The sequence below is a fragment of the Lutjanus erythropterus genome, chromosome 6 (genome assembly GCF_056507025.1).
Source record: "Lutjanus erythropterus isolate fLutEry1 chromosome 6, fLutEry1.hap2, whole genome shotgun sequence".
NCBI lineage: Eukaryota > Metazoa > Chordata > Actinopteri > Lutjaniformes > Lutjanidae > Lutjanus > Lutjanus erythropterus.
The window spans coordinates 19,621,329-19,643,464 of NC_139322.1; the positions used below are offsets into that span (position 1 = coordinate 19,621,329).

Here is a 22,136-nt window from a genome sequence, read left to right on the forward strand (position 1 = left end):
ATGTGAAAAACTGCAAAATTCCCTCAAAATAATGTATCTCTGAATTCTGTCTTGTAGGCTACAGATGTGTACAACGTGACATAATGATAATGGAATTGGTAGTTGTATTCTTTCTAACCCAGATTTCTAGCTATGAAGGCAGTTACTCTTCTAGAGGTTTTTCAAAGTCTGAGACTATGGGCCTCACCTCAGACAAAGCTCGGAAAAGCATTACTTAGTTTTGTTCAGTTCCTGGATGTCTATATAAAGTTTCCATGAAACACTGTATCTCTGAAGTGTCTCTTTAACCAAGTCACACACATTAAGGCTATTTTGTGTGATCTCTTGATAGCTAATGTAATATATTTATTTTTTTTACTTCCATTCACTGAGCCTCCCCTGAAACTGTTTGGACCCTCCTTGGGAGGTCTGCCTCCCACTTTGAAAATTTATGTTACTCTGATATGTACACAATAATAGACCCTTTTTAATTGCAGCCATATTGATATGAAACAATAGTGTAAACACAGGTGCTACCGGTGATTCTAATTAAGGTCCTGTTCTAGTTAGTGTAGCGGGGCTTTCCAGTGACATGCCAACATGCACAATAGCAGCACCCTGATACTGTTTGACATGAATAGAACAAAATCTTAATTAGTGTCATTGGTAACACCTGTGTTTACCCTGCTGTCTAATGTCAAAATGTCTGCTGTGAAAAAGGTTTATAGCACACAGGGTATGAACCTGTGCTTTATTCAGATTTTCCAATTAGAACCAGAGGGATATATTGTCCAGTTGATATCATCAGCATATTGATCTATATTGTTTGCAGCATATATGTTATCCATTTTTTTTTTATCATAACGCTAATCGTTTAGCTTTTTTCTGTTTTATAGGCAGCATTTTTTGTATATTTGATCCCTTTCTCTTAATTCAAATAGTTGTGCTTTTTCATTTATAGTTATTTATAACCAGTAGAAATACCAGTGAACGTTTCCTGTGTATATATACTGAGTATACTGATATATTACTCCCTAATGTCAGTCTTGACATCAACCCCCTTAAATCCTGTATCAGTCAGGCTCTAGTGCCAATGTAAACTTATGGTTGTATTACTCTTTTCTGAGATCTATACAGTCCTCTTAACCACTTGGTGTATTTTCTTTACTGCATTTTGCCTGAATGGACATAAAAGAATGACACACAAGCAAACAGAGTAATACATAATTCGAACTTTATATCATTTCTATTTAGGAATAAAGATTTACAAAATGTACAAGATGTCCTCAATCAGCCATAATCAAACAAGCAAACAGTGAGAGGACCAATCAAATAGGATCTCTCACCCAAAAATATCTCTTGTGTTTGTATGACAAACATTGGGGGCAGAGGAAGGGTGCATGTGGAGTGAGTGCTGGTGATTTTAGGGATTATGCTGGTTCGATTACATCATCTGATAGCAGGAAGTTGTGTCTAAACCGTCTGAGAATCCCTACTACATATTCTCCTGTGCAAAGCCCCCTTGGCATGGCCAAACCCCCACCTAGTACAGGAAGGTCAGTACATTCTTCTTTACACCGAACTCAACCGTCCGATCCATTATATCACTTCAGTCATTGATACATAAAACATTGGATTAACATAATATTTACAGCAACAAAAATAAACAAATGAACTACAAAACCCAACATGCATGGAGCGTCTCCATCGGTCCAGGTGTGATACGATATTGTGACGCAGACACAATGCTTTTGTGAATTAATATAAAATGCCATTGACTTATGAAGTTGGCATGTTTAAACCCAAGGTGTGCCAAATATTTTCTGGAAGATCATTCAAAAATAGTAAGAGACAGAATGCATCCTATTGTGTACAAGTGACACATCAAAATAGTGGTCTCATTCCAGTACTAATGCAGATGGTATGTTTGTGAAACAGCAATACACAATTACCTTAATACTTCAGATTTTGCTATGTATTATATACAGGTTCCCTTTGAATTAAACACAAACTGACACATAGTCAATCATCACTAATGGTCCCTAAGTAATAACGGTTTGGAGCTACGATATCCGTCTTTCTGCTGCTGCTTAGTGATGGCCTGTTGATACTGTACGAGTTAAGGAATAAACAGAAGTGAACTGTCTTTTATTCTTAAGTACAATGGATATAATGAGCAAATGCACAAATGATTTGTCCAAAAGGGTAATAGTAACTCTACACGATAATTAACTTTTTTTACTGGAACAATGTCTCTCAAGAGGTGTTGTGGTCTATGTGTATACATGAGCTTGTATGTGTATGTTTATTTGTCCCAAAACATTGCATGAAGATCAACAACGAATCAAAAATATATTCGCTACCACCCTCATTCATCCTTCTGAAAAACACTCCTCAGATTGCACAGTTTCTTGTTCCTCAATTTTCAACGATGTCCTGCCCTTGGAAGATAATAATATCTGAATGTGTGTTTGTGTGTGTGTGTGGTGTATGTTTCTGTGTGAAAAAGTTTGTGCCTCTGTGTGAGCAAGCAGTCTGTTCAAGGGTCAATGCGAAAGGCCAGCAGTTTGTCGGAGTGCAGGTTGTTGAGGGTGCGCAGGTCAGGCAGGCGCAGAAGGAGTTTGGGGAAGAGGGCGGTGTCATCTGGGCGTCGGCGGGTGATCAGTGATCGTAGAGCACGGATCAGACCCTCCTGTAGCTGCTCCACAGCACGCATGTCCGAGATGCCGGAACGGTCTGAGGAGCACAGAGGATGCCAGTGTGAGTGGTTGACGAACACAGTTACCACATTATTGGTGCACTAAAGCTTCTACAAGGAACTTAATATTGTGTTGATTTTGGAAGGCCCTGTGGACAAAAACAGTGGTGTTTTACTGTAATAACCAAAAATAAAATTATCAAAATAAAAATCTCCTTCTGCTTATTTTTAACTACTACTCACTGTAACTTTGTTTTGGAAAATGTAAACAGAAGAGAATCCAACCCAGTAACAAGCCTTAAGAAGAACTATATAGAAATAGCCAACCCTCTTGTGGATGGTCTTGTTTACTCATGTAGGTCATATAGAAGCATCAGTATTAAATTGCATTATAACAGTATTAAACCATTTGATGCCCAGTTCAAGACTCCCAGTTGTAGATTTATATTTGTGTCACTGTTCTACAGCTTTTCTCACAAAGTAATGTCCCTCTCTTACCTGCAGAGACCAGCACCACAGCCATAAAGAGCGCCATCTCATCAGGCTCTAGTCCCAGGGAGCCCAACTTCTCACTGAACTCAAACATCGCGTCCAGCAGAGAGCCCATGCCCAAGGTCCGCAAGGTGGCCAGGGGGTAAGTCTGCCCATTCAGGAAGGTCACTGTACGTTCCTCTGCATTGAACAAGGTGCAGAACCTCACCATAAGGACCTAAACACACAGCAGAGGAACACATAGATGTTTTAGACAAATACACCAACAACACATTAAGACTCATAAAGATGGAGTCACATATTTTAAATTTTTTTACGACAAGCAAAGTAATCATTTGGAATGTGGGCCATTACCTGGAAGGTTCCTGATTTGAGCAGCATGACTTGGTCTTGCTGGCTAAGCTCTTGAAATCCAGGGATGCCCTTGGCAAATTCTACCACCTCCTTAACAGCAGGAGTGAAACACTGAGAGAAGGACTCCCATATCTCCTGACTTGTACGCTCTGCCCCTGATACAGGCCACGCATTGAGAGGACAAGCCTGACAGGAAGAAAAAAGACAGGGAAATAATCAGAAATTGTTGGTCAGACAAGATATATTGTCTTGATACATGTTAATATGCTTGCTGCACTCACCAGCACTTTAGCTCCTTGAGCTAACTTCCATGGGCAGGAGGGCTGGTTTTGGGTACTTCCTGCATTGCGGAAACTGTTATGATTTGCAGAGTTGGTGCTTTGACGTGTTGTACTGTTAGACTGATCATGATTATGATTAGCTGGGACTAGGTAGGTATAGCGGTTGTTGTCCACATTGTGGAATGTATGTTGGTTGTCGTTAGGGGCAACTGGGCATAGAGTGGCAGGTGCAACAGGGCAAGACTGATAACTCTGGGTGGGAGTGGAATGAACGGAGACTTGTGGAAAATTGGCATCCTGAGAAAAGGGAGGTGTATCGTTGTTGTTGATGGTGTGGGTGATGCTAGCCCTCTTGGCTGCTCTCTCCTGGTTGCTGCTGCTGGTGCTGCTGGTGGTGAAGATGTCACGGTAGGCTCTGGAGATGGCCCCAATGGCCTCTTTTGAGCTGCCGTCTTCTGGGCTGGGGGGAGTGTCCCTCACAGAAGAGGAGTCCATTTCCATGACAGCCGACTCATTTAGGCTGTTCATGTAGCTCTGCATCTCATCCAGAAGTCGCTGCTTCTCTCTCTTCGGAATGCGGCCAAAACGCACAGCTAGGGAAGACACAAGCAGGGAGGACGGATCAGCTTCCACTCAGACAATTATATGTATTAGACATGTTTTGTGCTATACCTTTTCAGACTTTTTGAAAACTACATGTTGAAAAATACAAGTATTCCAATGACAACCAAGACAAACTAATATCTTTAAGATCAAGACACAGGTGCATCCTATCTATACAGTGCTGCTATGCAGGTAACACAGGACCTATACTGGCTATAAATCAAAGCTAACCACAGTTAAACCACAACCTAATACACCTCTTTATACACTCACATCAAAAGCACGAAAAGCCCCTGAGGTGTTAGATGATTTCAAGGAGAATCGAGTAAGTTGTGAGATGAAAACTTCCCTCTCCTCACCCGCATCCCCATCCCCCCTTCCCACAGTAACCATCAGCTGGAGAGGCTATTTATAGCCCCCCTGCTACCATCTGCCTCATCCTCTCCTCTATCCACCCCTGTCTCCTTCCTCTCCCGCTCCCTCCCTCCGTTTGTAAGTAGGGCAGTGGGGCAACGTGAGCGTGATGTCACTAGCACCACGTTCGTGAGAGGGAGAAGGATGAGAGAGGTGTGCTCGAAGCACAGCAAAGACTTGAAGACGGTAGTGAAAACATGAAGGGGACTGACGTGAGAGACAGCAAGACATGGAAAGTGAGAGTGTCTGTCTCTGTGTGTGGGAGGTGCATGTGCAAGGTGGTGTTAGATAAGACAGAAAAGTTGAGCTGGTACAACTTCAAAGACTTTTGCAAGTACATGAAACTTATTTTTTAAGGCGTAGCAGAAAATGTGTGTAGCAGGAATAATATGTTTAAAGTAGGGCTGCACAATTATTCGAAATGTAGCAGAAGCTACAACTTTTTGATAAAGGAAAAATATTTGACCAAACAACATTTTAATGAAGTACTGTAGTACTGCAGAGGTGCCCTGGCAACAATACTTGTTCTCCAACAAGTGGGTCAGAAATCTACTTGCACAAAGTAATTTTAATAACAACAAAGACTTAAGTTAATTGGCATGTTTAATCTAGGATTGAAACTTAAATATAAAAATAGTGAAAATGTCCATCCCAGTCTCTTAAAGTGGTGACGTCATTAAATGTCTTGTTTTTTCAGTCCAAAACCCAGAGATATTCAGTTTAATGGGATAATAAACAGAGAAAAGTAGGAAATCTTCATATCTGAGAAGCTGAAAACAACATTGTCTGCCTTTTTGCAAAAAAAATTGCAAAATGAAGCCCTATTTTAAAGCAATGTATCCTTATTCCCATATGTTACATGTAGGCAATTTACATAGAAATCCAATGACACTGTGTTGGGTCAAGTGAGGTGATTTATTTTGCCCATTAACATGCACAGTAGATACTGCTGTTTACCAAATATACAGTAATCTGTTCACTGCCTGCAGTATCCCTTGATGAGGATGGGGCCAATAATGTGGCATGAGATTAATCCCTTTCATCATGGTTAAAAAGAAGCAAATGTGGACTCGTGAGCTGTTGCTCTAAAAATAATGCTCTGGTTAGAGGAAGAAAAGTGTGCCATCATGCCAACGGACTTAAATATTTGCCTATATTGCAGCACCCAAGTCACACAGCTGCCTAGTGTGAAATCAGGGTGTACTATTTATTGTGGGTTGCAGGCAGTTGCATGCGGTTTTCCTGTTTTCGTAATGGCTGAAACAGAGCAAAAAGGGGTTTCTAGGTTGTGGTCCTTAACGCTCTCGAAAATCTCATCAAAGAGGGTCGACCTGACTCTTTGTTCTCAGGTTGAGTCGTATTTTGCCACCCCTGTTTTCTCTGTGCACCAGAAGTGTCAAGCACATGCAGAAATAACACTAACCTCTTTACTAGATTAGGCAATGCGGGGTACTGGAGGGTGGAGATAAGCAGAAGCCATACTGAGAGGAAGAAGACAGGAAAACTACACCAAGTAGGTCATGATGTATGAGTACACTATAGGCCCAATTCTGTATTGTTTTTCTAGGTCAGCCCAGCTGTTTTCTTAAACTGTGATGATAGGTGATCAATCAGCATTCAGCTATCAGAGCCAGAACTGGGTGATGTGAGCATCACGCCTGATAAAATCTGTCACAATATTTTCTGCATCCCTTGCTTAATTGTTGCCCTATCCCTCATTAATTGCAGTAAGATGTTCTGTGGGCATACACAAGGTAATCAAGTTGACCCTGTTCCAATTTCCTAAAATAATTCTTGTGTTTGCTGCAGTTTTCGAGATGATAGATAGCTTCGGGGACTTCAAGGCTCCTCTTCTCATAAATCATTGTCTGAGGGGGAGATGTAAGAGAGCTGAGGGAACATGGTGGGTACATGCAGGGGGAGGGGCCATGCTGAACAGGAGCAGAGAGGTAACAGTGTTGTGGGAGGATGCTGCAGAGGGCAGGAGAAAGACACTCAGAAACTTAAGAGAGTGATACAAGGCCAGGTGGTATTGCGGTGACACAGTGGAAGGGCAAGGCAGGTGCAGGACTGCTGATAAAGTGAGTGACTGAGCCACTGGCACGATGACCCCAAAAGACTTTCCGCATTTCATTTTTCACACAGACCTACATATCAGTGCTGTGCCTCTTTCAGGCTGCCCATTTCCCTGCTGCTTTGGCTAATCAGAGCACTGTGGCATTCTGGCAGAGCTGCACTAAGGGTCTCTCTCTCGTTAGAAATGTGTCAGGATGTCTTACCATCTCTTGACATGCCAACGGAGAGGCATTTCTTGAAGCGGCAGTGCTGGCACCGGTTACGGTTCATGCGCATGATCAGACAGTTCTCATTCTTCACGCACATCTTATAGTTGATGTTCTGCTGGATGCTGCGGCGGAAAAAACCCTGAAACAAGAAGAAAAAAAAATCTCATGAAACTGGTGCACCAAAAGCAACACATTGTTGAATCATTCCACACCAATGATCATTGACCTGATTTTTCTAGTCAGGGGCTTACCTTGCAACCCTCACATGCATGCACTCCATAGTGGAAACCAGATGCGATGTCCCCACAGACTTTGCAAAGCAGGACCATTCCACCTGTTTCTGAGGACAGATAAATGTTCAATTAGAAAAAGTCAAAAAATTTTGATTCAATGTAAATATTTTGCTAGGGCTGTCAAGATATCAGATTTTCACTATTCAATTAACATGGTTAAAAGAATTTATGATAACAATATTATCATGATATCTACAGAAAATTTGGAATAAAAAGATCAATCTGTCAAATTCATCTTTAAGTTTTGAATTTTGGCAAATGGTGACACTCAAAATGTGAGTTTAGAGAGATGAAGAAATGGTCTGTACCCATAACTGTACAAAAGCACATAAATAGTGCAATTATGATAAATTATGATGATGACACCCCTATCTTATGACTCAAGATTCAAGAATATTCAAGAACTTTTTTGTCATTGTGCAAACACAACAAAATTACAATTGTGTCAACTTCAAATTTATAAAAAATACATAGACAGGAATTAAATAAGATTAGCAATAGAAAAGTACAGAAAAAATACAAAAATAACCAATAATAAGTATAAAATACAGGATGCTTGTCAATAGTGAGGAAACACTTACTTGTGAAAGTTCCTGGGAACCCGCATGGCCTCTTTCCTGCGATGGGGTGTGCATAGGTATGCTGTGGAGTGGGTGCTGCTGCTGGGGGAGCACTGTAGACCTCTGGGAACTGGAACACCAGCTTGGAGGATGGGGTGGTGCACCCACCTGCCCTCTGTTTCAAAGCCCCAATCTCTGTGAAGGTAACCTCCTCTGGAGATGACGGCTGGGAGTGTGAAGAGGGTGACTGTGTCTGGTACCCGCTGGAGGGGCTGCCAGGGCTGGGGCTTGAACTGCCAGTGGAGCCTGCGTACAGGATGACTCCACCTCCTGCAGACAAGGGAAGGAATGGACACATGAGAACTCTGAGCAGAAAGTTGGGGGTTGTGTGATTCAAGCTCAAGCTTAATTAAAGTATGCAGTGTAATTTAGATATTGATAAGAAGTGCAGCCAGAGCAACACATTTTCATTCCAACAGTGGCTGTATAAGATGTTGCCCAAAAGTCTTTTAAACACATGGTTGTGAAATGGTCAGTATGGGTATGTTTGGGCAGAAAAACTATTTTGACAGTTGTAACACCATGTTTGGGGTTATAGTTACATTACTTATGTCACATGACATCAATGAAGCAACTCACAAGACCAAACTACAACTTCTGATGAAGTTTTGGTTTTACACGGGACACAAATCCCGGTCTACTGGGTCAAAGTCCTGTGTTTGTTTGAGCCAGCCACCCACCCCATCTCCTCTGAAAGCCTGATGCGTCTCCTACAGGCACCAATGGGTGCTGTGTGCATCTGTATGAGTCGCCAAAGGGTGGTGACAAAATGTTGGTATTTGACGGTTTGGGAGTGATAACTGCTGGTCGGAAGGACATTGGTTGGCTGATATTATTGGCCCTACATTGGCCTATCACAGCTCTATCAGTCTGTATGAGTATTGGCATGTTGTCTGATATGTGCTGATATGTACATATATGTATTAAAAATATACACATACATATATGTTTTATCTTTATAGGCATCATTTTGTGTATATTTGGTCATTTTTCTTAATTCAGGTTTAATATATGCATGTATTTTGTTCCATTTGTTTGTTTTTTTAATATAGTTAGTTATAATTATTAAAAACACCAGTTAAAGTTTACTGTGTCAGTGCCCTGATACACTGTCCTTTAATTTTGTTCAAGAACATTTATTGTTAAACTAACATATCCTGCCTTTAGTACATTACTTAGTCCAAAGTGTGTTGGGGAATCATTGCAAAAAAAAAAAAAAACGTGTAGAATATCGGCAGCCTGCTGCGCTACAACTTTGATGTGATGTGATGTAATGTTGCTCGACCTCTGGGCAGCAGAGAGCAGCTCTGAGAATCTGCAGCGTCGTTGCCTCATCCTGTGTGTAATATACGTAATGGTGCGCTGAGGCGGATAAAGTGGGCGCTAAAAATACTGCTGGTAGCACAGCAACAAAGCAGGCAGGCTTCCACCAAGAGAAACTTCAGCTTCTTTGCAAATAATTTCAGCGTCATGCTAACGCAGTGTTTATTTGGCAGCGTGCAAATGCGAGGAATGTTTCTGTCGATCAGTTTCTTAAGAATCGCTCCTCTTCTCACACCAGCCCCCCCAACCCCTTTCTCTCTCTTGCACTTGTAGTCATGCGTTGTGGATGAGCTGAGACACGGCCTCACGTGTCTGCGGGGTCTGCTGCCTCCTCCGCTCCAATAATAGCCTCGCTCCCCTGGCACCGTGCCCAGCGCCAGCTAACAGCACGACACCTGACCGCCGCCTCACATGCGTGCACTCCTGACACGGTTACTGCTGCCCGAACCAAATCCGCAGTCTCGTGTTGAAATATACAACAAGCCCAAGTCAGATCTATGTTTACAAACAGACAGGCGCGGACTGGGAAGCTCCCCGGGCGTGCATGAGGTGGTACCAAGGCTCAGCTACTGCTGTTCATGCGCCACCAACAGTCGGGGAATGTGAGTCACGTTTTTGTAAAGGAAAAGCCTCAACTGTATGGCCTGGACTGCTGTAATGATTTGTTAAACAGTCAGTGTACAGTAGGAGAAAGGCAAAGTTTGTTAAATATTAGATAAGTATTAAGTTAAATATTCAAAATAATCCAATCAAATATGGGTCCAATTAAAACTTTCATTCATGCAACTGAGAGATTTCCAACATTCAAATTCATGCCTAGTACCCTCCTTTAACCAACTCAGCCTCGAAATCATGCGTAAGCGCAGTAGCCCGTCCCTGTGTGTTGCCCTTTGCTGCACAAGGTATTTGTTTGAGCTCTAATGTTTTGATAATCCCTCAGCCAGCACGTGTTGGCGGTTTGTTGACTCATGCCAGAGCCATAGACAGACTCAGCAGATGCAGGCCTGAGCCTCACCTCTTCCTGAGCTTACATGCAGTCAGACAGTCAGTGTGGCCCAGCCCAGCCCCCACTCCACCCAAACACATTGCATGTCCACCTGAAGACTCACATGTGCTGTACAGTAAGTTGCTGCTGTAAACACTGTCAATTAACAATCCGGTTTACAGCCCATGCTTTCCAGTAGTCGTTGATGGAGGCAGAAAAAAAACAGTCAACTGCATGTATCAAGTGTCATATAAGAGAGGTTGATACAATTTAAATGTAAACATTGCTGACTCCCAGCATTGTTTTGCACAAAATACAGATTATCCTTGTTAGATTTATTGTCATGTTGTGATCATAGCATTATTATGAACTATGGTCAAAGAATGCATAGTTGTCACCATAAAAAAAAACAGCTCAATTTTCAATATTTTTAATGCAACTATTGCAGGAAGTCTTTTCAAACTACCAATCAAACAATTATATGATTGGCAGCATTGCTGTTTCTATCCTTACTGGCAGCCTGCAATATCAATCAACTTCTAAACTGAGCTATTATGGGATTTTAGATGCTCATTTATTTCAAATTACATGAAATTCCTACCTCCATGCCCATTTTAAACTACCCGTGCAGGCACTAATCTGCCTGGGACTGGAGGCAGGCAGAGAAACGTGAGCAGTGAGCAGTTCACAGGCACAACCGCTCCGCTCTGTTTCTCTCTTGTCCTTTATCTCTTACTTTCACTCGTTCACCTTATAATGCAGGACATGGAGAGACAGCCATAGATAGCCTACGGTTAAGGTGACCATCATGTGCGTTTGTCCTTGTGGTGCAGTTTAGAAACAAGGAATATGGTTTGCTTCCTTAGACCGTGTGTCAAGTATCATTATAGAAAGGTTAATACAATTAAAACATTAACTGTGGAGATTCCCTGAACTATCATTAAGATCATTGGGTTGTGAATAAAACAAAACATTTGAGGACCTGCTCTTGGGCTCTGGGAAAAACTGGTCGACATTTTTCACCATCTTCTGACATTTTATAGACTGAGCAATTAATCAGTTAATCGAGAAAATAATCTACATATTTATCAAGATTGAAAATAGTTGTTCACTGCAGCCCTACATCATATTATTATTTTCTATATTTTTTATGCAAACAGTGCAGGAAGTTAAAGTAGCCTCTCCACACAGGCTACTAAGTGCTGTTGGAACCACCAGTCAGTTGTTTATTATGCTGTGCTTATTATGCTGCAGTATGAAATAATGTGGGCTATGGCCAACAAAAAGAGTTATTGTGTGCCACTGAACATGGCCAATCTGTGAGCACTACTTGGGTGTTTGCAGTAGACTTCATTAACTCAGGCTAGTGTAAGTAGGTCAATATCACAGGAACTTGATAGAATTGTGTCTATGTGCCTCCAGCGTCTCTCAAACTGATGCTGCATCACACACACCAGCTCTGGCTCACGCGATTATCAGGAGGAACTGTATTACATTAAAGCAGTGGATAGTTATAATTTAGAACAGTGATTTTCACCCCTTTTAGTCATTTTTCAAGTTAAAATGTCAAATATTTGCTGTTTCTAGCTTCAGAAATGCAAGGATTTTCTGCCTTTCTTTGTAATTTATGACAGTAAATTAAAGTTCTTTGGTTTTTGATCTGTTGGTTTGACAAAAGTAGCAGTTTGAAGATGTCACTTTGGGCTCTGGGAAATTGTAATCAGCATTGTTCACATTTTTTGATATTTTACAGACTAAATGGTTAATCATGGAAATAATCGGCAGATTAATCGATAATGAAAATAATTGTTAGTTGCAGCCTAATCCTAAGGTAAATTATATCGCTGGTACAGGCAGTACATTCCCCATCATGCTAACTGGGCTGAGTAGTTTGCTATTTTATGTTACATAATGAAAATGTTGATTTTTTTTAATGTTCATGTCTGACCAGAACATGGTGGTTTATGTTGGTAATTGTAATTTTTGTGCTGGTTTATAGTTTTAACCATTAGTGAGGTGGCTGTTACATTTCCAGACATTAGCTGAGAACTTGAACCTTATGTTGAATATCTTTAAAGGACAAATCTGCAATACACATACTGCACAAAATCATAAAATGGCCATGATATGCCACCAGAGATTTAAGAAACATGCTAAGTTGAGATACTCGCTTCTTTGACGACAGTTCTACAGCTGCTGTGGATTTTTCACTCCAGTCAAAAACTTGTGTAATTCTTTCATGTTTAATATTAATCGGAGTTAAAATCAACACAGAATGTTCACTGAATGAGTTAGTATTTGTTTATGAGTTGGTATTTGTTTATGAGTTGCATAAAATTATCAATAATCTCATAGAAGGCATAGATGTCTGTAACTGTTAAATTGAGCAATATGTTAATGGAGTCTGACAGGCAGAGGGCAGGCTGTCACTGAACTTAGACTCCAGAGTGTGTATTTTCAGAGCAGTGGGCTTTTGTTTTCAGGATAACAGGCTGAGCCTAACACAATTAATAGTTATAAAAAGCTGATCAACTTATAGTGTTGGACTCATCATCACTTGTTATTGTCAAATTCCTTGCACTCCTGCAGTGTTCCTGCAGCCTGCCTGAGTTTCCTTGAGTCTGGGGACGACGGGTGGTGGGGAAACAAAGTATTTCAACCTTTGACTTTATTTAACCTTAGACTTTATTGGATTTCAACCTATTTGATAAACTCGCTATCTGGACTGCAGTATTGATTTTTGGTTGTGCTATCGCTACATATTGTCCCTTTAAGAGCTGCTTGCCACAATATTTTATTCTTCACAACTATCTGGCAACACCCAGAAATGATCTTGTGACCCCTTTGGGGCTCCCAACCCTCAGGTTGAGAACCACTGATTTATAAACGCCAGAATATGATTTGAAAACTATACTCTAATACCCTGTGTTCTTATGTTGTTGTGGCTGAAACTGTTTCATGTCCCTTGTCAAACATGGATTTAAAAACATCCGTCTCAGGGCGGTGCGATTTTTATCATAAGCAGAGAGGATTTTAATCCTCCATCCTTGGAGATGAGAGGAGAGATGTGATGTTTAACAGCAGAGTCACGTTCCAGCTGAAACACACCCTAAGCGGATGTGTGTGCGCGCCCTGAACCGATGAGTTGGGGACAGATGTTGCAGAGTCAAGCTCGACTCAGCTTTCTGCCACATTGCCTGGTCTGTGTCATTCAAACGAGAGAGAGAGAAAATGCTTTCAGTGCAAAGCAAAGAGGCGCATGAGGCGGGAAAACGTGACGGAACAGAAAAAAACGTTAATGCATGGAATCGCTGACCCACTGACCAAACTCTCCCTCACCATCACCATCACCGCAGGCAGGCGGCATCAACACAGAAGCGTCCGTGAGAGCTGCGGGAGGAGGAGGAGGAGGAAGAGGAGGGGGGAGGACCCGGGTAGATCTCACGCGTCGCACGCGGCTCTGCAAGGGAAGCCACGTGAGAAGCTTTTGCTTTTGACGGAGCTTTCAGAGGGAAGACATGAAGCTGCTCCAGCCAGCAGCCAGAGCTTCTACAGTCCGCCAGGGGCTTATAATTAAAGAGCCAAATTAAATAGAGCAGCATGTTGTGCGACGGGGTGGTCTGACTGTGCACCACCAGCAGGAGCTGCAGCACCGCCTGCACTGTCAGCCAGGCAATGCACCTAGTTTATGTGTTGCATCAGTGTGTGTGCAGAGCCAAGATTATATTGTGAGTAAAAGCATGCAGTAATAAAAATCCTCCATAATATAAAATCACTTTATTTATTACTGCCTATTTGTTTAATATGCAAATTAGACGTGTTTAACGCCTCCTTTGACAATAATCCTATATAATATTAAATAATAGATTACAGTAGGGATGAAAGTATTCCGTTCTAACATAAGTCCAGTGGCGTAAATAGACTTTGAGTTACACTGAGGCCCATGGGGTGGGGAGTGGTGGGGGCCCTCAAACCATCTCCATCAAGGGTTTTCTTTTTTTTTTTCTATAAAATGGTCAGCTTTTATTCTGTATAAGCCAAAGAACAGCTATTCAATTAAATAAGTCATTTCTTTTATCTTCTTATGTTTTAATATTAGATGTGATGACTGCTGGCTATTATGTATGTTGATGTTGGCCAGTATCAAGTCTCTGTTTGATCATTTGGGAAGACAATAGATAAGAGGTAGCTTGATCAGTTGCAAAAGAAGACCAAGACCATTGACATTAATAAAAATGGACATCATGGCTCCACTTAGTCCCTCTGTGGAAAATTGAAGCTAAAATATCCCAAATACAAGTGCAGCCATCTTGCACTGGTGACGTAATTTGGAACCAGAGTCTGCACAGTAGTGACTAACTGAACTGATTAGAAAAAATGAACGCTTGAACAAGCATCAGCGTGATATTAACTACCTAAAATCACAGGACCCATGTTAGAGAAAAAAATATTTGACATGTACTTTGATGTTTTAGTTTGGTCCATGTCCAATTTATTAACATCGGGAAGGCAGGATTTATGACCTATACCGCAGCCAGCCACCAGGGGCAGTCAAGATGTTCTGGCTTAAGTTTTGCGGTGCTCTTATGTTGTCCATCTCTATATATGTCCGTGGTCAGACTGACAGGATAAGCACACAGACAAACCCCCTACTAGCACCAATGCCATAGTTCGGCTAGCATCAGCATCAATGCTGCCATCATAACTACACTATGCCACTGCACAGGTCAGTTGTAAGCCTTCATGTCAGGAAACTGTCAGTAAGCCCTGCATTGCATTACCTAAAAAAGATATCATCATATTTGTGTGGACTCATATGTCTGGTTTTGGGGTACATACATTTTTAATATTTCAAATACCTATATATTTTGGGGATACTGCCTGCATTATTGATGTGAAATAATTGAACTGATTGATTGACTTTTAATTTGAAACAGATGTGGGTTTTATGTCTTATTTTTACCAGCCTTCAAAACAATTTGGTTAACTTATTATCTTAACATGTTTAACATGTATGTTTAACATCACGGAGTTAGCTTTAAGGTCTGCAAAATTCACCCCCATTAATGAGCTTTGTCTAAATATTTTTCCCAACCACATAAAACTTCATTATAGTTTCCAGTTGATGGTGAGAAATTCACCTGAGTGAGTGCAGAAAATCGCCACCAGGGGTGTTTCAGAGGAGGTATTAGTGAGTGAGAATATACAGTGCATGAAGTTATGCAGTGAGAGCAGTCTGCTTTTATCATATGAGCATCACTGGACGGTTATAATGCAACTCAGCAAATTAATACTGTTGTCAAGAAAGATTAAATACTAATGCAACTGACTCCCACATCACAGTTAAACTGCCACATGAGGATGCACAAGACTGATGAAAATATTGATTTGCATATTCCAAAATGCATATGTTACCATTTGGACAATGAATATAGTTAAATATTGATTACTGATTTTGTTTTTCTAAAATTTGAAAATCACATGAATAATTACAGAAGTGTCTTAGGTGAATTCTGTATGCTGTTCCCCCACCCCCCCACCCCCAAACTGCATAACCCAATCAAATCTGCTGGTGAAATGGGGGCTCTGTGTCAACCCACCCACCCACACAATCTCATTTATCTGTTGGACTTTATGAGCCGTGCAGCCCACCACTGCTGCCACATTTTCCAGGTTATCATGATGTTTATGAGCTTTGTTTAATCCAGACACTGAACTCATGAGTGAAATGAAGTCATGTGCATTCCAATAACATTATCAAAACATTGAAAAGGTCAGTGATCCCAGTTAAAGGTTGTCACTTTACATGTAAATCTATGAGAAGAAAACATTGCTAAAATAAGTGAAAGATGCATGCATTTAAATAAGAAATAAGCAATCATATCAGCTCTGAAATGGGTAAATAAGTAGACTTGAAAATGCCCACAGTCACACACTCCAAACATCAATAAAACAACAACAGAATTCCCAGCATGCATCTTTATAATCATGTTGTCACTAATACTACAGCTATTATCTCTGAGAACACATTTAACTGCCTCGCTTGTTACGTGGCCTACTTTATCAACATAAATAGAAAGTCATAACCCGGTGAGTGGGTTTAGAGTTGCCTTCAGATTACAGTAAGCAACATGTTGACAGTGCACAGGGTGCGCCCATCACCTGTGCTGGAACGTGACCGCCGCTGTTGTAAATGATTCACCGTCAATTAGGAGAGGAAAGCAAAGCATGTGCACCTTTGGCTGACCTCGAGAAAGCGCTTCCTAATACCACTTAACGGATGTAAGTCCTGCGGTTATCAAGTTTTATGTTGCAGGCACTTGAAGCGATGGCCTTGATAATTAAAAAAACAAACACGCCCTTTACGCTGAAGTTTCCTTGTTTTTTTCCTCCTTGAGACGATAACGTGCACTTGAAGTTCTGGCTCTGACAGATTATAATTACAGTGTCAGTGTACTGTAGCAGCTCCACGTGAGTTTGTTTTCATGGAAAGAAGCAGGAAGTGGCTAGACTCACTACAACAAACATATGGCACGGCTCGCTGCAGCCCCCAGACGCTGCGATTGGACACTTGAACGCAGCGCTGCAACCTTTGCAAGTTGACGTTAAGTAGCACAATTACACTGAACTTTTATTGAACTTCGAAACAAGTTGAGGTGATTAAATACCTCGAGTGCCAACAGAGACATAAGCATAATTATCATTAACGTGGTAAAACGATACACTTACTCATCTCAGTCAAACACTTGCATGTAAAAATTCTATTCCATGCACCTTTTGATGTATATGAAGAGAACACACAATTAATAATAAATCAGTCAAACAATAAGTCCAGGGGTCGGGGACAAACAGGGGTCGTTGAGTGGGTTTTAGGGGGTTCCCAACAAGGGAAGAATATAATGTTTTAACGTATCACATTTTTAGGAAGTTGGAACAATAAAAAAGAGGTAGTAGGGCTGGCCGCTTCGATTGGTTGTAATTTACAGTGATCCTAGAGATCATTTAACCATGAAGACTGTATTATCTTCAAAATATTTCTTAAGATTCCTCAAGACAAATTCCACTTGAATTACAGGGATGTGTGGTCTAATGCATGCATCTATTGTGGGGTCCTTCACATGACAGGTTTGGGCAGCCTTTTGCCAATCTGCGTTATATTAATAAGATAAGTATTGCATATAAATTAAAGTCATGTCTTATTCTAAGTTTAGGCTGAGTCAGACGTAGCTAAACAGTTGTCACACGTTGATTGTTGGCAACAAAATGAATAAATTGAAGGAGCGTAAATCAATTCTGACTCATGTCATAATCAGCGTAGTTGCATGTAAAACGTAATGGTAAAGTTGATCTTACCAGGGCTGTTATCCATGTCTCTTGTTGATGTCGATGACTGTAAACAGACTTGAAGATAAACTGTCACTAAACTGGAGCAAAAGTCTCTTGAAGATCGGTGAGAAAGTCAAGAAAAATCTTTGCGTAAAACACCTGCTCCATGGAGCGCAAAAAAAGAATGGGAAGCAGTGGTGGAGATGTGTCCAGCGCACACAGTTGAGTTCTCCCAGTAAAGTGTAGACCCGGTGTGTCTCTGTCTCTTAGTGTTCTCAGTTCTGTTCTGACAAAGGTGAGTCAGACAAGCTGGTCCTCCTCAAAGATACCTGGATGTCTTCTGCGCTCTGGATTCTGCGTCTCGGTTGGACTGCGTGCGATGTTCACGCTTCTCATGAATTCCAAGAAAGTAGAGTCAGCATATCCGAGAGTGGGGTGTCAAGCATGACATACACACCCACTGATTCAAACAGCCATATCAATCACGTTTGCAGGTGAGTAGGAAATGTGACCGCCTTTCCCTTCAACGCTCAACTTGTGCTGTTGTGTGTGCGCGTGTGTGTTTGTGCGGGATTTGGCGCACTCTTTGTATCTCGCGAAGTCCTTTCTCTCCCTCTCTCCCCTTCACGCTTTTGTGCATTTTCATTGGCGGGGATGTGGAGCTGAGGGGAGTTTGATGCGCTTATTCGACCGTGGTATGTGTTCAGTAAAGCCACGCTACATGTGCGCTCTGCATGTGCCGGGGAGAGCGCTGCCCTACTGATACACATTTTATGCAAAATACGGGGCGCGTGGTGAGCAGGGATGGAGAGATTGGAGGATTGAGCACATGGACAATGGGCGTGGCTCACCGTGACTGCTTGTTCTCTGACAGGCAGCGCTGCAAACGGATGGTAAACACACAGACATGGCAAACAAAAGTCAAGTGCCAAGTTTAAAGCCCATGTGCCAAAGGAAACGGTGGATGTACAACTGGACCAGTGACACACACACACACACCAACAACAACACGCTACTGGAGCGGGCGTATGCAAAACACTTTACTTAGGCAAACGTTGCGATTGCTGAAAAATGCAAAAACCTATATCTCAATATTTTTATATACTTTATCATATATTATATATTTTTTTATTTTTAGTTTTTTTTTTTCTGAGACTATAAAAACTACGCCCACACATTTTCAAATTGCCACATATTATAAGTTTCTCGTTTTACTCTGCTCATACTAAAACTAAATTTAAAATGTATTTGAGAAACAAAAAGTTCAATATCATTCAGTCAGCAAACAAATTCTGAAGCTTACTGTATGTCTGTGAACATGCAGGACCAACTATACACAGCTTGTGGAAAAAGGCGCCCCCCAGTGGCAATTTATGGTATTAACAAATAAGCAGGATGAATCTATCTATCTATCTATCTATCTATCTATCTATCTATCTATCTATCTATCTATCTATCTAAATTTGGCGTTCCTTAAAAGTCTTAATGCAAGAATACACTATAAAACACAAGATTGTATAACGAGATTAAGTGATAGTCCCTTTTTGCTACTCACTAAAAACAACTTTAAAATTATATATAGTAGATTTGTGGAATATAAAAACCCACTGAAACAAAATAAAGGTGATGTTGCAGACAAACAGTTTTATTTTTGGATTTTTCTCTTTTTCACAATATGTTTTTTTCCCCCGGTACATAATAACAATAACTTGGACAATGACAAAGGCAAGAGAATGAAAAGAAAAAACATTCAACAGAAAACAGCACATAAGAAGAAAAAAAAAAAAAAAAAAAAATTAAAAAGAAGCAACACTCATTATACAAGTCATCATGTTCACTAAATAAATGAAACAATATATCCAAAATTCCTGAGGCAATCAGAACTGACTGAAATGACTGAAATAGCAAGATAAAGCACATTTAACATGCAAAAAAAAAAAAAAAAACGTTTCAAATAAAAAAAAAAAACAACTTATATACTGTAAAATTGCAAGGTCAAATATAATGGTTTGTTAAGGTAAGAAAAGATATGATGACATATGATAAGATCAAATAAAACTTTACTGATCCTGAAGGAAATTCTTGTGCCAGAGAGTTCTCCGATGTTACAATAACAAAGAATTAAAATACTACTACTACTACTACTACTACTACTACTAATAATAATAATAATAATAATAATAATAATAATAATAAACACAATAGCATATTGAATATAAAGTGAAATTTTAAAAATAAAATGCATCAAGGAGTAAATACAAAACAACAATGCCTAATAGAATAATAATATGTTACATACATTGAGTTAAGAAATAAGCTAAAATAAACTAAAATAGAAAACTAGTACTGGCAATGGTAATATTGGTAGTGACACTGAAAAGTAACAAAAAGTAATATTGCATCTAATAATGAACGTAATATTGCACATGATGTCAGAACTAATATTGTGCATGATAATAATTCTGAAAAGTAATCCTACATGAGAGCCGTGCAAGCTGTAATAAGTAGAATTAGAGTTAGAGTTTTATTATTATAAAAGCATATTTTATTTCTTTTATCTTTCCATCTAGTGATTAATTGTGTTAATGACTCGTTAACTCATCAATATTAATAATAATTCCCTCTCGTGATTACTCTTGTGGTGCACCATTAAGACATTTTTGAAACGATAAGCCCTCAAAAAGTAGTCAATGCTGAAAATAAACACGATCACGGACAAAGGGTTGCACATTCAGTGTTTACTTATTGACCTGCTCATTTTGTTATGTTACAGTTTGTTTGTTGTGTTCTTCCCCTCCTCGTTGGCAGGATGTGCGCTGCAGCGCTCCCTGTCGCCACTAGGGGGCGTCCCAGCGCCAGGAATGGTCACGCACGGTAGCTCCCATCAACGCCCCTGACTGAGCTGCTGCTGCTGCCGCTGCCGGGGACACAGTGACGGATTGGCAACAAACGAAGGTAATCTGACAAATGACTGAAATGATCTCTGAGGCGAGCAGACCAAATGGCGTGAACTTAACCAGCTGCCGAGCTGTCATGTAGAGGATTTCCTCTGAAGAGGACTGTCCATGACTTTGTTTTTGTCTCCTTCACAGAAAACTTCGCCGTGCGTGAAGCGCGCTTGTCATCCACTGTTTACGTTTCAAACTTCTGGGGGAATGAGCTCGCTTGTGAAGCCGAGGCTACTCCGGGCGAAAGAAGAAGGTAGGACTGTGAACCTTACATAAATCATCTCCTGCCGTGATTAATTGGATGTGTCTAAGAATAAACGGGGCTCAGGCTGCGTCAGTCCGGGTGTGTTTACTGTATGTGCGTGTAAGACTCACGCAGTCATCATGAGAACACGTTATGGCAGGGCATGAGATAATTACAGGCTGCCGAGGCTGTTCGGGGGCTGAGTACAGAAGAAGAGAACAGAAGTCTCTGCCAACATACACACCTGCAAAGCACTGCTCTGCCTGAGGCTTAAAAGACAGTCTTCATCACCGTCTGTCTGTCTGTCTGTCTGTCTGTCCTCTAACCCCCTCCCTCTCTCCTCTTCACACACACACCTTGTTGAATGTGTACTCTATGTGGATGATGCCAGTTAGGTGTGTTTGGCTGATGAGAGGCTTCACTTTATTCCAAGGCGGCTGAACCTCCCAGTTTGTTTTAGATTAGCCTCCAGGACGGTTGATTAAGCTCAGGAAAGCAAAGCAAATGAGCAAAGAATGCAGAAAATTTTCCAGGAGTAGACAGTGTGGAATTAGCCTCATGATCAGCACAGATTTTCTTTTTTTTCTTTTTTGTCTTCATCTGTGCAGAAAAGTAGCGAAAGCAGACCAGTGTTTAAAGTCAATGCTCTAAACTTTTAAAAGTAAAACTGAGCTGTTATTCTTGTGCTATACATCCATATGATGCAATATGACATTCATTCCTTTGCAATAATTATATCCCTGTAACTGTATTATGTTGTGTATTATGTTATATTATGATGTTATTCTTGATTTTTTTTTGTTGTTGTCCTTTTTATTGCACAGCTCAGGAGTAGTGCAGCTAATTGGCTCTTCCTAAGTCCTTACTTACCCCCTTTCCCCTCTGTTTTCCAGTGACAGTTAAACAAGCAGAACCTCTGTCAGCTTTTTCATCCATGTTTACTAAAACTTAAAATTAATAAGGTAGCTAATGTTACCAAAAGGCTAGCCAACTACCAAGTCAATTTACATCAATGTTAGCTAGCTACTTAGTTTTTTTTTTTTTGCTCTGTAGTAACATGCTACCCAACTACCTAGCTAGTTACGTCTGATAGTTAGTGTAAGCAAGACACTAGCTAAATAGCTAGCCAATCTACATCAATCTTTAGCTATTGTTAGATGTTCTATGATAAGCACATCTATGTTGAAAATAAAACTAAATTTTGAAAGTGGTTAAAACATGTTATGTAGGGAACTGTAAATATATGTAAAGTCACAACTTAAGGCAGCTAATGTTAACAAAAACGCTAGTT

The 22,136-nt window shown here is 40.6% G+C and overlaps 2 protein-coding genes across 3 annotated transcripts in view; one reads left to right on the top strand and one right to left on the bottom strand.

Moving 5' to 3' along the window:
- Nucleotides 1-1,196: 1,196 nt before the first annotated feature.
- Nucleotides 1,197-18,384, bottom strand: nr1d4a (nuclear receptor subfamily 1, group D, member 4a). The gene is made up of 8 exons (XM_084721046.1): nucleotides 17,681-18,384; nucleotides 7,981-8,289; nucleotides 7,358-7,446; nucleotides 7,101-7,245; nucleotides 3,805-4,397; nucleotides 3,524-3,709; nucleotides 3,176-3,386; nucleotides 1,197-2,715 (listed from the first exon to the last, which is right to left on the bottom strand). The coding sequence occupies exons 1-8, from the start codon at nucleotides 17,694-17,696 to the stop codon at nucleotides 2,519-2,521; spliced, it is 1,746 nt and encodes a 581-aa protein (XP_084577172.1). The 5' UTR covers nucleotides 17,697-18,384; the 3' UTR covers nucleotides 1,197-2,518.
- rarga (retinoic acid receptor gamma a) overlaps nucleotides 3,192-22,136 on the top strand; it is an 87,586-nt gene continuing 68,641 nt past the window's right edge. For both annotated transcript variants that reach the window (XM_084721048.1, XM_084721049.1), the window contains exons 1-3: nucleotides 3,192-3,311; nucleotides 20,462-20,608; nucleotides 20,746-20,854. The gene's annotated coding sequence lies outside the window, so the exon portion shown is untranslated. The remainder of the gene's footprint in view (nucleotides 3,312-20,461; nucleotides 20,609-20,745; nucleotides 20,855-22,136) is intronic.

Excerpts from the sequence above, each read along its gene's own strand:
- nr1d4a (XM_084721046.1), bottom strand. Across the intron at positions 3,710-3,804 it reads CTCAAGGAGCTAAAGTGCTG|GCTTGTCCTCTCAATGCGTG; the intron begins GTGAGTGCAGCA and ends TCTTCCTGTCAG. Across the intron at positions 3,387-3,523 it reads TCAAATCAGGAACCTTCCAG|GTCCTTATGGTGAGGTTCTG; the intron begins GTAATGGCCCAC and ends CTGTGTGTTTAG.